General features: G+C 44.3%; 1 protein-coding gene across 4 annotated transcripts in view; it reads right to left on the minus strand.

Annotated features, from left to right (window-relative positions):
• The window catches only part of LOC108266709 (hyccin 2), a 72,888-nt gene that overhangs the window by 22,800 nt on the left and 35,522 nt on the right, over positions 1-14,566 (minus strand). For 3 of the 4 annotated variants that reach the window (XM_017470372.3, XM_017470369.3, XM_017470373.3), the window contains 4 exons: positions 9,012-9,060; positions 7,499-7,600; positions 7,137-7,316; positions 2,153-2,233 (listed from right to left, as the gene is read on the minus strand). In XM_017470372.3, the coding sequence (XP_017325861.1) occupies positions 2,153-2,233; positions 7,137-7,316; positions 7,499-7,600; positions 9,012-9,059 (411 nt within the window). In that variant the 5' untranslated portion in view covers position 9,060. Of the gene's footprint in view, positions 1-2,152; positions 2,234-6,705; positions 7,317-7,498; positions 7,601-9,011; positions 9,061-14,566 lie in introns of those variants that run through there. The other variant, XM_047155858.2, reaches the window with a different exon arrangement.

Raw genomic sequence — 14,566 nt, forward strand, 5'->3', positions numbered from 1 at the left:
GCATTAAAAAGAAATAACTCGATCGATAAATAAAGCAAACAAATAAATAAATGCATTTAAAAAAAAATGAACCATCCCTGAACAATACTCTATTAAACCACCAGCGCTCGCAATTTTCAGCAGATTCGGGCCAAGACGCATCATCTGATGTCATCGCAACGCACATTCGCAACCTCTTTGATTCACCTGTGTCGAACAGGAGTACAGCTAACAGGTCTCATGCATTTTCACCGATTCAAGTAGTCTTCCTCGACAAAATAACCGCCACAACAACCTCTGCAAGTCGCATCGCGAATTTTGAAAAAAAAAAAAAAAAAAAACGCAGCAAAGTCCGGTATTTTTGGCCGCAACGATCGCGCAAAAAAAAAAAAAAAAAACCTCCGCGAACTCCTGTACAGACTGACTAATACTGTATGTAATTCGTGACCACGAAACTGTTCAAACTATTTCAGGATCATCGCTACATCATTAGAAATGAATCTGTGTATGACATTTAGAAAGAACCCAAAGTCCTAAAACCCGCCAGGACGGGTATTCGGGACAACAGGTTTGACGTGGTAGACACCAGCGGGATATCTGTCCATGCGCCTAATGAGCAAGTCAGAGACGAGACGACATGAGGAAGAAATCTTGAGAGGAACCGGACTCAAAAGGGAACCCGTCCTCATCTGAGTGACACACATATACATAAATATATATATATATACACATACACACACACACACACACCCACACACACACACTCCCCTTGCAGTAACCTTGTGAGGAAGTGCTGAGATTGAGGGATCTCATGCTTGTAATTACTTGCAGTGAATTAGTCACACACAAGCCAAAGCACGGCGCTGCATCAGTTACTCGCCGCAGGCCGAATCTACAGCTGGGAGCAGATGCTCCACGTGTTTGTTAACAAAACTGCATTCGCCAAGAGTGTGTCGATTACACCGGAGAGAAAACGAAACGAAACTCAGGGTTCCCGCACAAAATATAGGTCATTTCTTTACCTTCAAACAAACTTGGTTTTGCTTAATGAACATTCCATCCGATACAAAATTACAACATTAAACGGTGTGTATAATATATAGTATGAGGACGGTCAGGGGCGTAACCTGGCCTGGGCGTTCGGGGCTGTAGCCCTCAAGAATTCTTCTTTAGCCTTGAATAATTCTCCACTTGGAGCGGTTTGTCATTCTGTTCTCTCATTAATTATTAATTTGAACTCATTTGAATTCATTTTATTATGTATTACTGTTGTCCATGTAAACGCACTGATTGTTCTGAAGTTAAAAGCGACTAAGTCGAAACGATGGCCTTATTTTGTACGTCGATATAACGAGATACCGAGTTAAAATAACGCCTTAGTAAGTCAGCATAAGGAGATATTAAATCACAATAACAGGATACCAAGTCAAACTAATGACTTAGTGTCTCGGTATTTGGCGTACTAAGAATTGTTCTGACTTCCTAAGTCAACCTAATAACTTCGTAGGCCAAAAGAATGACACAGCAATTGAAAAATAAATAAATAAATAAATAAATAAATCACCTTCGTTCATGTCTTCGGCAGGGAACAGACTTCACTCTTTCTAACGGATTTAAAGGAAACTCTTGCTGTGCAGTAATCAAGCTAGCACTGATGCTCAAAGCACTAATCGAACAATCAATCCGACTGCATGGTAAGATCTGTAAAAATCATGGTATGATTTCTGGTCACTGTACAGCATCTCCATGCTCCAGTGCGCCATTTCTGACGTGCGTGAAAAGCACAGGCACTTCTTTGGAAGAGCAGGAGCTCGGATCAGCTGTTGCTGAACGCCCACGCGCACGCACGCACGCTCGCACGCTCACACGCTCACGCACCGAACGTGACCGAGTCCTGGGGAGTGCTCAGCCTGCTGTTATGAAAACTGACAGCGTGAAGGCAGGAATGAAATCGTGCGTCACTCTCTCGGCCGCGTTTGCGGATATCCAGCGTGAGAACGCATTACAGCGTCTCGATCCACTTTGCTCACTCTCACACATGAGAACTTCGTTAGGGAGAGCGAGAGCTGGTAAACAAGAACCGCCAACAGCATTCATGCCAGCACTGCATACACACTGAAAACACACACATGCACAAAAAGAGACACACACACACACACACACACACCCTTACCTCGTGATATATAGATGGCTTAGACAGTGAAGGAATGGTAAAGGACAGCAGCTTGCTGTTTCCCTCTTTGTCTACAATCTCCTGCAACATGAAACAAATGCATTTCATCAGAGAAAAATGCAACTGACCATCCACCTTACATTTATAACAAGTTCCTCCAGGTACAGTATATACAGCGCCCTCCTAATATTATATATATAATATATATAAGGGTGCCAATATTATATATACTACTATTGGCACCCTTGGTAAACGTGAGCAAAGAAGGCTGTAAGAAATTGTCTTTATTTTTTAACCATTTGAACTCTCTCATGATATCAAACAGTTACAAACAAAACACAAAAAAATATCTTTGTTAAATATAGGTGTGCAACAATTATTGGCACCCTTTAAGTCAGTACTTTGTGCTTCCTCCCTTTGCCAAGATAACAGCTCGGAGTCTTCTCCTATAACGCCTGATGAGGTTGGAGAACACATGGCGAGGGATCTGAGAGCGTTCTTCCGTACAGAATCTCTCCAGATCCTTCACATTTCGAGGTCCATGCTGGTGGACTCTCCTCTTCAGTTCACCCCACAGGTGTTCTATGGGGTTCAGGTCAGGGGACTGGGATGGTCATGGCAGGAGCTTGATTTTGTGGTCAGTAAACCATTTCTGTGTTGATTTTGATGACGTTTTGTATCATTGTCCTGCTGGAAGATCCGACCACGGCCCGTTTTAAGCGTTCTGACAGAGGCAGTCAGGTTTTCATTTAATATCTGTTGATATTTGTATGTATCCTAACAAAATGTCCAGATCTTCTGGAAGAAAAACAGCCCCAAAACATTAAAAGAACCACCACCATATTTACCCGTGGGCATGAGGTACCATAGAACCTAATCCATCTGAAGGTCCAGTAGTGTCTGGCAAACTGAAGACACTTGAGTCTGTTTTTGGAGGAGAGTAGAGGCTTTTTTCTTGAGACCCTTACAAACAACGTGGTGATGTCGGTGATTTCAGATTGTAGTTTTGGAGACTTTCTGACCCCAAGACACAACTAACTTCTGCAGTTCTCCAGCTGTGATCCTCGGAGATTTTCTGGTCACTCGAACCGTCCTCTTCACAGTGCGTTGAGACGATATACACACACGTCCAATTCCCTTTTGATTCATAACATTTCTGGAACTGGAACTTCTTCATTATTGCCCTGATGGTGGAAATGCACATTTTCAATGCTTGTGCTATTTTCTCATATCCGCTTTCCATTTCGTGAAGCTCAACAACCTTTTGCCGCACATCACAGCTATATTCCTTACTCTCACCCATTGTTATGAATGACTAAGGGAATTTGGCCTATGTATTACCTCATATTTATACCCCTGTGAAACAGGAAGTCATGGTTGAACAATTTCCTGTTCCTAGTCTCCACATGTACTAAAAAAAACAAAAACAAAAACAAAAAAAAAAAACAATGGGAGTATACTTCAAATATATTTTTCTCATATGAATTCATAGGTGTGCCAATAATCGTGGCACGCATATATTTCACAAGGATTTATTTTTTTCCATAAACCTGTGTTGTGTGATCAAAAGCTTAAACGAAGATATTTTTCACAGCCTTCTTTGTTCATATTTACCAAGGGTGCCAATATTAGTGGAGGGCACTGTAACAAGCAGAGGTGCCAAAACTAATAACAAGAAAGTCCTAGAAGGCAGGGAGAAAAAACGAAACAAACAAAATTGTTTTTTTCCCTGGTGGAAGAGGCAGCTCCATGAAAACTGTACACAGTTGAGGTGATAATTTTACAGAATCTCCAAAATGTTCATAATTATTTAAAAAAAAAATGGAACAAGATTTTGTTTAAAGATCTTATTTTTTTCATATAGTACTACCCTTCAGAGCCTACATAAGATACTTACATGTTTCCTAGAAACAGACAAAATAATTTACACTGATCATTCTGTTCAAAAGTTTACACCCCCCTAGCTCTTAATGTATCGTCTTGCCTTCTTGAGCATCAGCGAACGTTTGCACCTTTTGTAATAGTCGTGTACGAGTCCCCCGGTCGCCCTCGGCGGATCATATAGCCGCTGTTGCAAATATACAGAAGATGCTGGAAAAGTAAAGAACGTGCAGGACCTGGAGGATTTTTTTTCTGAAGAACAGTGGGCAGTTTAACTGCTCTTTGTGTAAATTCAGTTATTATTGTGTCTTGTGGGCTTCTATGTAAACATCTGTTATGAGAAATAGATTATTCAGGGCAGGACTAAATAAAACACAAAATGCAATATTCAACATCCTTCTTCTTCTTCTTCTTATTATTATTATTATATAATTATTAACATAGATCAACATGTTAAGCGTTTTTAAAGTTAGCACTGACATGAACAGGTTCCGCATCGCGTCCGTAAACTTATGAGCACGACTGTAAATTATGAAACTTATTGGTTGAACTGATATTTAACTGAAATCGGTCAAAATGTTTGGCTTTATAAGCAACCATCACTATATACAGTACGCTGGTTCTGGATGTGTTTTTGGGATAGTGTTATCTAGCGAATATACTAGGAGGAGTCTCCAGCGTAAACGCTTTCTAACGCTCGGTAAAGCTGCATTCGCCGATTCGAATGTAGCACGTGACCACTTATATAACTGAACGGATGCAATACTACGCGTGTGCACTTTGGTTAGCATACATAATCCATCCCTGAGGATGTGTGTGTATGAAGGGTGTTCCTGTATACACACACACACACACACACTCTCCCATCATGACTCATGTGTGTCCTCGAACGCTGCCTCACAGTGTTAGCATGCTAATGATAATGAGACAAGTCTGCTCTTGCAGTGATGCCAAACCGCTCTGAAATCTCCTGCATCCCATCCACAACACACACACACTCACACACACTACACCATCCGTCTACAGCGGTGACATTTCCTGCTGATCATAATGAGTTACACTGAGATGGATATTGATCAACACTAAATGATCTAACGCAGTCATTTACGACTCTGAATGAGAGTTCACACCCCTGCAGGGATTAGTCAGGAGCTAACCTGGATTACGCACAAACAGCAAGGTGTCTGACTAGGGGCAGGAATTAAACAAGGCCAATTAAAAAAATAAATAAATAAAATAACCAGTAATACTTTACTTCCATCCAGCCATCTTCTATACCGCTTATCCTACAGGGTCGCGGGGAACCCGGAGCCTATCCCAGGGAGCACGGGGAACACGGCGGGGTACACCCTGGACAGGGTGCCGGTCCATCGCAGGGCACAATCACACACCCGTTCATACACTACGGACACTTTGGGCATCCAATCAGCCTACCGTGCATGTCTTTGGACCGGGGGAGGAAACCGGAGTACCCGGAGGAAACCCCCGCAGCACGGGGAGAACACGCAAACTCCGCACACACAGGCTGTGTTGGGAATCGGACCCCCGACCCTGGAGGTGTGAGGCGAACGTGCTAACCATTAAGCCACCGTGCGCCCTCAATACGTTACTTACCGGTACTTATTTTTAAATTCTTTGAGAAATATAGTCCGACAAACCTGCATTGTTTTAGTATAACTAACAAAACAAGACAACTTTTGGAAGTGTGCTTCAACCTTTGGGCTGTTTACACTACACTTAATTCAGATTGACTGCTTAAATTCATTTTATCACTGCATTTTTAATAGTCAGAGCCAGAATTATTGGCACCCCTGGTGTTAAAAAACAAAAAAACAAAAAACAAAACAAAACAAAAAAAAACAACAACAACAAACGAACAAAATTGGAGTTACCGGTGCCTCTGACCTCACTCATCACTGCTCACTAGGGTCATTATATAACAATTTATATAATCAGCCAATTCACCAACCACATTATTTGATGAGGCAAAGTCACAAGACGTTTTTTGATGCGCACCTGGTGTTTCCACCCAGCGTTTATTATTTACATTTATGCGATATCTCAGAATCCGCATCGAAATAAGTGGATTGAAACATGGCACCTGACCCTGATCTGTGTGTGTGTGTGTGAGTGTGAGTGTGTGTGAGAGAGAGAGAGAGAGAGAGTCAAAGGTACAGACAGAAGCAGTCCGGCTGCGCTATCTGTGCTCGTACAGTGTATGTTAATAATCATAGGACATTATTTTAAAAGCTCACACAGCGGATGTTATTTTTCATGCAGTAGTTAAACATGCTCTGCTAACATATAAACAATAAGTTAATATTAAGTGGCTTGCATTTTAGACTCAATCGTCTGTTTTTGTTCTATTTCACCATTGAAAATAGCTCCAAACAAAGCCACAGCAGGCCCTGCTCCTTTTCCCCTCCTAATTCCTTGTGTTCAAACGGGAGGATTCTTATTTATTTGATTTCTTTTCAAAAGGATTTTTTCCTTTTATATACATTCAATTATGATAAAGCATTTTTCAACCCCGCTTCTTTTCATTTCTTTAAGGGTCACTGTAACCGATGATGATAATAATAATAATAATAATAATAATAATAATAATAATAATAATAGTGCCATACTGTGAAATTCTCGGAGATGGTTATCGCACCACGAAAATCTCATACCGTTGCAACCCTACTGCTCGCGCGGTGCTTTCTGCAACGTTCTGTCTAAACTCTAGAGATTGTTCCGCATGAAAATCCCCGGAGATCGGCAGTTTCGGAAATACTCAGCATGCTCCTGCAGGTTTCTCTGATCTGTACTATTTGAGGTGGCTGAATTCAACTCCTCACTGAAACCACTTTTAAGAAACAGGCGATGGAATTCGAACCCGCCGTCAATCCACCCGCCCATGACCGACTCCTATCTCTCCGTCTGCGACCCTCTGCCGCCTTCTCCATCCGACGATCCGACTATACGCCTCCTCTAACACTCGTTCCTTCACACGTCTATTTATCCATTTGATCCCTTACTGCCGACCGTTCATCCACTTGAGTTCCGCTAAACGACCACCGCGTCCTCCCATTCATCCGTCCCTTCATCCATCCCTACCCACCAGGTTGTAGATCCCCAGCAGCAGAGCCTCGATGCAGCCGTTGATCTGGCGCTCCCTGCTGGCTGTGAATCGCAGGTAAACCCACACCAGCTCAGGCAGGAACTGCAGGGTGAAGCGCCGCAGGCGGGCATCTGAGTTTCGGTACAGCTCAAACAGCTGATTGCACACTGGTTCCAAAAGCTACATTAAAAAAAAAAAAAAAAAAAAAAAAAAACACAACAAAAATACAAAGAAACCATACACACAGGTTAACCTCTCCGCCAGTTGTAGCATTTTAAGCGTTAACCTAATGGAGGTTTGGGAGTTTAAATCTCCAGGACCAACTCAGAGGCACAGTTAAGCGATCCAGTGTCTTCTCTCACCTCACTGTGCGGGTCCTGGATGACTCTGTAGAGGGCCGGAACCAGATTCTTCTTCCGATAGAGAGAGCTCGCGTAGCTGGAGAATTGAGACTCGGGTAGTGTCTGATGCAGAGAGAAAGAGAACATGATTAGTACGCAAGCTTTGGAAATATAAAGAGAAAAGAGAGAGAGAGAGAGCGCGAGAAAGAGAGAGAGTAAGAGGAATTAAGAGGAAAAACATACGAGGAGATACTATTAGCTCTGACAGCACATTTCTATTGCAGCTGCCATGGTTTCATTGTTTTCTAGGTGTAGTCAGAAGTAGAAAGCGCAGTCAGACAGAAAGCGCAGTCAGACAGAAAGCGCAGTCAGACAGAAAGCGCAGTCAGACAGAAAGCGCAGTCAGACAGTTAAGAACACTTTGGGTTTCTCAAGGCAACGGCTGTTCCATCCTGTCTTCACCAGATGACTGGAGTACACACTCCTTCAGTTACCACCTGCTCTTTACTGGACCATTCAGTTCTGTTCTCTCTCTTTCCCTCTGTGTGTGTGTGTGTGTGTGTGTGTGTGTGTGTGTGTGTGTGTGTGTGTGTGTGTGGGCTTCAACAGTCTAGCACTTAGTGCTCCATTCATTTCACAAATCATAATGACATCCAAGCACACACACACACACACACACACACACACACACACACACACACACACACACACACACACACACACACACAGCGCTGAGATTTGTTCAGTTTATGAAATGTGCAGATTACTGATAACCCTTACACAACCACATATCATTTACTACACGTTCATAATACAGCTACGACGAAAAGAATTCCGGAATGAAGCACCCAGGGGCACGCTGCTACAGGGAAATAATTAACGACGCGGCGACAATCGATGCGCAACGAGTTACTGTTAATTATTCTCCGATATCAGCATGTCCCAAAGTCGTCCGTTCCTCTTACGCCGCAGTGATCCGTCGACAATTACAACGTGACATTCATTAAAGAATGACTCAGCGTTCCTTTTTATCCAGGTGCGGTTCCGTCCGACGACGCGGAATGTCTGCAAAACGAATCCGTTCCCGTCTCTCCTTTGCAGCTTCTCGAGTTACTGAAAACTTAAAACCGTTAAACGTCCGTCGAAGCTGCCGCTATAGCAAAACGATTCGATAGCGCCGAAACAATCGGGATCGAGAACTCAACACGGCTGTGTAGAAAGAGTGGAGGGAGGAGTGGGACTGAGCGGAGCGATACCGCGGTCCAATATATGATCCGATAAATCCTCTCACAACACGCCTTTCTGTAGGGATCGTACGCATTTGATTGGGTAATACAATCTGCTTCCTGTTGCGCTTTTGTTTTTCTGCCGTGTTGCTAGCAAACCTAGCGTGCGATGCGTAATCACGTATTGTTGAAACGTCTATGGTGAGCATATGGGTTTTGTTTTTGTTTTATTTTGACCATTATCGCCCATCTCTGGAGGGGAATGAAATAAAGTGAAGGATGAGAAACTGAGAAGAAGAACGACTCACCTTGAATTCTGAAAGCCATTCCTCCACTACTCTCCCCTCCCCCAGCATCCTAGAGAGAGAGAGAGAGAGAGAGAGAGAGAGACAGACAGACAGAGAGAGAGAGACAGAGAGAGTATTAAGGAGATGGATGATTTTGTTCCTCTCAAAGCTTCTGCTATGACCTTTTCCTGTTAAAGGGGAGACTGTCTCTAGTGTGTCTCCGTTAGCCGATATCAAACCATGCAGTACGGCTTCACCTACATGACCGTAAACCTGGTTTTGTCCCTAATTCGCCCGTCGGGTCACTCTTTCAGAACCAAGATGGCGGCGGTGGCTCGGCGGTTAATACGTTGAATTACTGATCGGGAGGTCGTGAGTTCAGATCCCGGCACTGCCAAGCTGTCACTGCTAGGCCCTCGAGCAAGGCCCTCGAGCCTTAACTGCTCGGTTGCGCGAATGAGATAAATGTACGTCGCTCTGGATGAGGGCGTCTGCCGAAATGCCGTAAACGTAAAGATCCGGTTATACTTACAGTACGAGATAATCAGAATCGAATGACTGATGCAGTAGGGAAAGAAAAGGGTGGTCGGACATGCATGTATTGGACATGAATAAGCACTCCATTCAAGACGTGCACCATGGAGATGAAGGACACGCTTCTGGAACACCCCCAAGATGTCTCATTTCACAGCAAATCCACCTAGACAGGAAGAAAAGCAGCCCGGAAGCATGATGATGCTGCCACCACCGTGCTTCACCGTGGGTATGGTGTTCTTTTGGTGATGTGGTTGTGATTTTGGAACTGGTCTCATCAGACCCTAAAACATTTTTCCACATGGTTTGGGGGCGATTTAGTTTGGATCGGATGTTTTGTTGTGAGAAAGGGCTTCCATCTAGCCGCCCTGGCCCATAGCCTAGACATGTGAAGAACACAAGAGGTCGTCGTCACATTCAGAGAGTAATCAGTGCTCGTCGGATATTCCCGCAGCTCCTTTAAATGTTGCCGAAGGTCTCTCGGCAGCCTCCCTGGTAAGTTTTTGTCTGGTCCTTTTGTAAATTTTGTACGAACGTCCTGGTCTTAGTGATGTCACTGCGCCGCCACGTTTCCTCCATCCGTTCATGACGGCCTTCTCGGTGCTCCGTGGTTCATCTAGTGTTTCGGAGATTCTTTTATACCCCTCTCCTGATCGCTACCTTTTGACAGGTGAGATACCATGCATGCTTTGTCAGCTGTTTGTGGACCACGGCTTCGGCAGTCGGATGAAACCGAGAAGACGTGTGAAGAAAATCCTACAGACGCAGCCGATGTTTATTCGGAGTCGATCAGAATAATTTCACTGACGACGGCTGTAGGATAATTACTTTTGAACACGCAATTGAACGCGGTTGGTTCGTTCTCAACGCAGTCACATCCCCAATTTATAAAAGGGTGTGCACACCACGTTACCGTAGTTTTTTTCTTCACTTAATTTTTACTACATTGTAATTTCACATGGTGGGAAAAGTTCTGACATGATCTATCTGGGTTCCATTTTTTTTTTTTTTTCACAAAAATCACAAAAACCTGCCATTTTAACACGTGTGTAGACTTTTTATATCCATTGTTTAAAAAAAAAAAAAATATATATATATATATATATATATATGAACGTTTAAGCAAAAATAATGCACTGCAGTGAGCTTGAATCAAACCCTGGTGCATCGGTAACCTCGACACCATTCGTTTGAGCGCCCGGTTTGAGATTACCCGAGCAAGGTGGCGCCGGTCGTCTTCCAGCCAAACTCTACATAAGCGAAACAAATAGCAAGCGGACCAAGCGATTAAAATGCCCTTCCTAATGCTCTCATTTTCTAAGGTTGTCAATCGTTCCCGCAGATGACCGTAAACGCTAAACGTTTTCCATTAGCAACAGCCAGGTCTCGAAGCGGAGCCTGCAGCCAGAACACTGGAAAAGTGCTGTGTGTCAGGACATGTCTGTTTCAGATCTGTTTCAATCTACGACAGTTTCGAAGGGACAAGTGAACGAAGGCGGGTGAGCGAGAGTGCAGCCGGATTTTTCCTGGTCGTGGGTCGTGTCCTGAATAGCACAACCAGAGCCACCAGTACAGGAGCACAGAGCTCAGCCTTCAAATGAAAACACTGCTCCACCTTAAACTGTTCTCCTCCCTACTGTGCCGCTGACTGCTCCCTGCCATAAATGACACGGTGCAATACCTCAGGGAGGGAACCGCGTGTGCACGTGTGTGTATTAGGCTTGATTGATACTTCCACCGTGGGAATAAAGTCTAGATCACTGGAGCCTGACGTCACCTGCCACAGCGGTAGCTCATAAATTCTTACTGCCTTTAAGCTCTGGCTGTAAATACGAGCGCTGTAAAACTAAGAGCTTCCGGCTCTAGACGGAGGAAGCTCTGGCGTGTCTCTTATCTCCGGCACCGGGCAGGGAAGAGCAAACATGCACTTGAGTAACAATGTGCGATGATGAGTCATTCCTCAGCATGCGTGCTCGTTTTCTGTGACTAAGGAACTACAGCACGATCGGTCCAAATAGTCCGTTACATCCATACACCTGCTAGGAGTTCATTACAACACACCTACACACACGGCGAACGAGGCCTCGTGTGCAGACGGACTGATCCGGTACAGGGAAGCGTATCAGCCAAAAACACTGCGCTGGATTTTATAGCACTGGTGCAGAGGCAGGGATCGGGTTATACTCCGAGCTCTGATATCGGCACGGTGTCGAAAAAGAAGACGGCGCATGCTTAATATCATACAGGTTAATCGAGACCCGGTGATCGATGCGTTATCCTAATTGATAGATATTTTCCCTCAATCTAGGCCTTGTGTTCAACCACCGTGTTAGTACGGACGGGGAAACTAGAGATCGTGGAAAACGGTGTCCTCTGACTGGCCTCTGGCTGGTCACATGATTCACGGTTCAAGCTGCACACCATTCAAGAGTTCACTGTCGCTGTCGACGCTGTTCCAGTCATGCTTCTCCAAAAAAAAAATCAAAATAAAGAAAAATAGTTCGCTTCGTGACTATCAGTACGACGATAATCCGATATGAACCCGATTGAGACGATACTCTGATTAAGAAACTAGCATGTCAACAGATTATTGATGACCTTAATCTGATTAAAGTCACACTCGGAGTAAACGCAGATGGGATTAAGACGTGTGGAGTGTTCCTGTTTTAGTCGCGTTATCGACGTGCGTTACAGACGCGTACACACCTTAATCGCACTGTTAACGTCGTGTGGGAGTTTTCACCGCATTGTGCGACAGGACGCGTACACACACGGCGGCGCTCGACCGTTTGACGGCGAGCAAGAGAGCACGGCTGCGTCCCGAACCGCGTCCTTACCCGCTATATAGTAGGTGAAATACACGTATCTCAACTGATATATAGACGGTAAGTACGCGGTTTGGGACGCAGCCCACGGGCTCAAGCAGACGTCTCTTTGCACGTACAGCACGACGAATAATTAACCGCACTTGAAGCGTCCGTAAAACTTAAAACACCCAAAACCGTATATGGTACCACGACTGTATGTCGGTACGTGAAATTCTGGAGGGGACGCCGGACGGCGTGGCGCGGTGACGTGATGACGTGTGCCGTTAATCGATCTACGTTCTACAACACGTAAAACCTGAACAAGTAAGGATTCATGTAAACACCTTAATCAGAATACGGTCAATAATTAGATTACCGCAGTGCATGTAAACGTCGTGACTGAATTCAAGTGACCTTTGACCTTGAAATGATTACGCTACGTGAAAGAGGCCGTTGATTGGCTATTAGCAATATCTGAGAAGCGGTGATACAGGATTAGCATTTTTATTTCAGGTTTTTGTTGTTCTATTTTCTATTTTGGTGAAATAAAAACTAAAGCTGCTGTTCGGATCTACATAAAAAGGTTTCGGAACGCAGGTGTGCTACATTTCGGAGGCGCCGGATCCTGTTCTGGGAGGATCCGGCTCAAATTAAGCTCTGGCTGTAGGGTACCATTAATTATTTAAAAAGAGAAGAAAAAAAAAAAAAAAAAAAAAAAACATGTAGGGTGGTGAAAGTTTTAGGGGTCACGGAAAATTCATAATGCACGACAGGTTTACGCGTAGGCCGTCTCTGAACATGCTGTATTTCTCTTTTCTTGCGATTTCCGGATGGTGCGTCACTGTGACTGAACACACCAAGGTCAGAGGTGACGGCAAAACCGCCAAATTTCGAACACGGTGTATGATAAACGAAGGACGCCTGCACGCTCGCTGCCGGTACCAACTATACTGCCATTTTCTGTGACGTCTCCCCGAGTGAGAACAGAAAAGCGTCCGGCCCATCTCCGGGATGCCAGGATTCCTAGAGAGCAGGCTTGGCAGTTTACTCGGAGTGGGAAGGATGCATGCGACGCTAGCCAATCGTGGGCGTCTCGGAGTTCATCTATGCAGAAGAGGGCGGATATACTTTCTCGGAGTGCGTCATGTTTCGTCGTGCTGAAGCATGAACAGCAGGTGGAAAACATGCGATGGCTGGTTTCACGTGCCTCACGGGTCACCCTCTCCGGTTGGTAGCCGCCATGTGTTAGGGAAGAGCTGGCTGATGGGTGGGAAAAGGCACATTACGAAATTGGGAGAAAACGTTGGGGGGGGGATATCGGAACGTTCGATGAAAAGCTTTTCTTCATAAAAACGCCATTTTCAGACGCATCTATATTGCCGCGAACGAGGCATGAAGCATTAACCGTGCGTTTGTTCAGAAACAACATACAAATACTGATAAACATTTTTTTTTAATTTAAATATTGGACACAACACGAACAGATCAGCATTCAAAGATGGACTCCTTGCATCTAAAACTCATTAACTACCAAGTCGACCATTCTGGATGGGACCGGTTATCGAAATGAGACGCTAGTAATAATAATAATAATAATAATAATAATAATAATAACACAGCAAGTCCGATTACTATCCTGTACCAGAAATGAAAGACTTCACACACTCTAAAATACTCGAAAAGCACAGTGTTTACTTCATCGGGATAGGATTAAGCATTTCAAGAGGGACTTTATGAAATCAAAAAGGATATTCTCGGCGGGTCCAGACGACGACGCCAGAGGGCGGCCATTTTATTTAGGGCTGAGTAACGTTTCCAGCATTTTAAACCATCGGAAAAATGGATCAAATGGAAATCAATCAGACCTCACGCGCTGACAAAAGCAGGGTAGGGCATGGAAATAGCGGAGTGATTTGAATGTCTGGAAATGTAAGAAACTGCAGTGGGTAGTGATGCAGGGATCAGACCGGCGCTTGTGTACGATATCGGTATATATATATATATATATATATTGTATAGGTGCGAAGCTTGAAGTGTGCAGCTGTGCATTTCCGCTAATCAGTTCGCATGAGAGTTAATTAAACGGACTTTTTGCTGATTGGTTATTCGCACCCCCCCCCCCTCCCCCTCATATCTAATATGACGAATCACGTGGAGAGTCGAACGGAGAGATCCATTTGCTCGAGTCGACAGACGATGACACAGCTGTGATGCGCCACCCTGTGGTCTTCTCAT

Source organism: Ictalurus punctatus, chromosome 6 (genome assembly GCF_001660625.3).
Source record: "Ictalurus punctatus breed USDA103 chromosome 6, Coco_2.0, whole genome shotgun sequence".
Taxonomy (NCBI): Eukaryota; Metazoa; Chordata; class Actinopteri; order Siluriformes; family Ictaluridae; genus Ictalurus; species Ictalurus punctatus.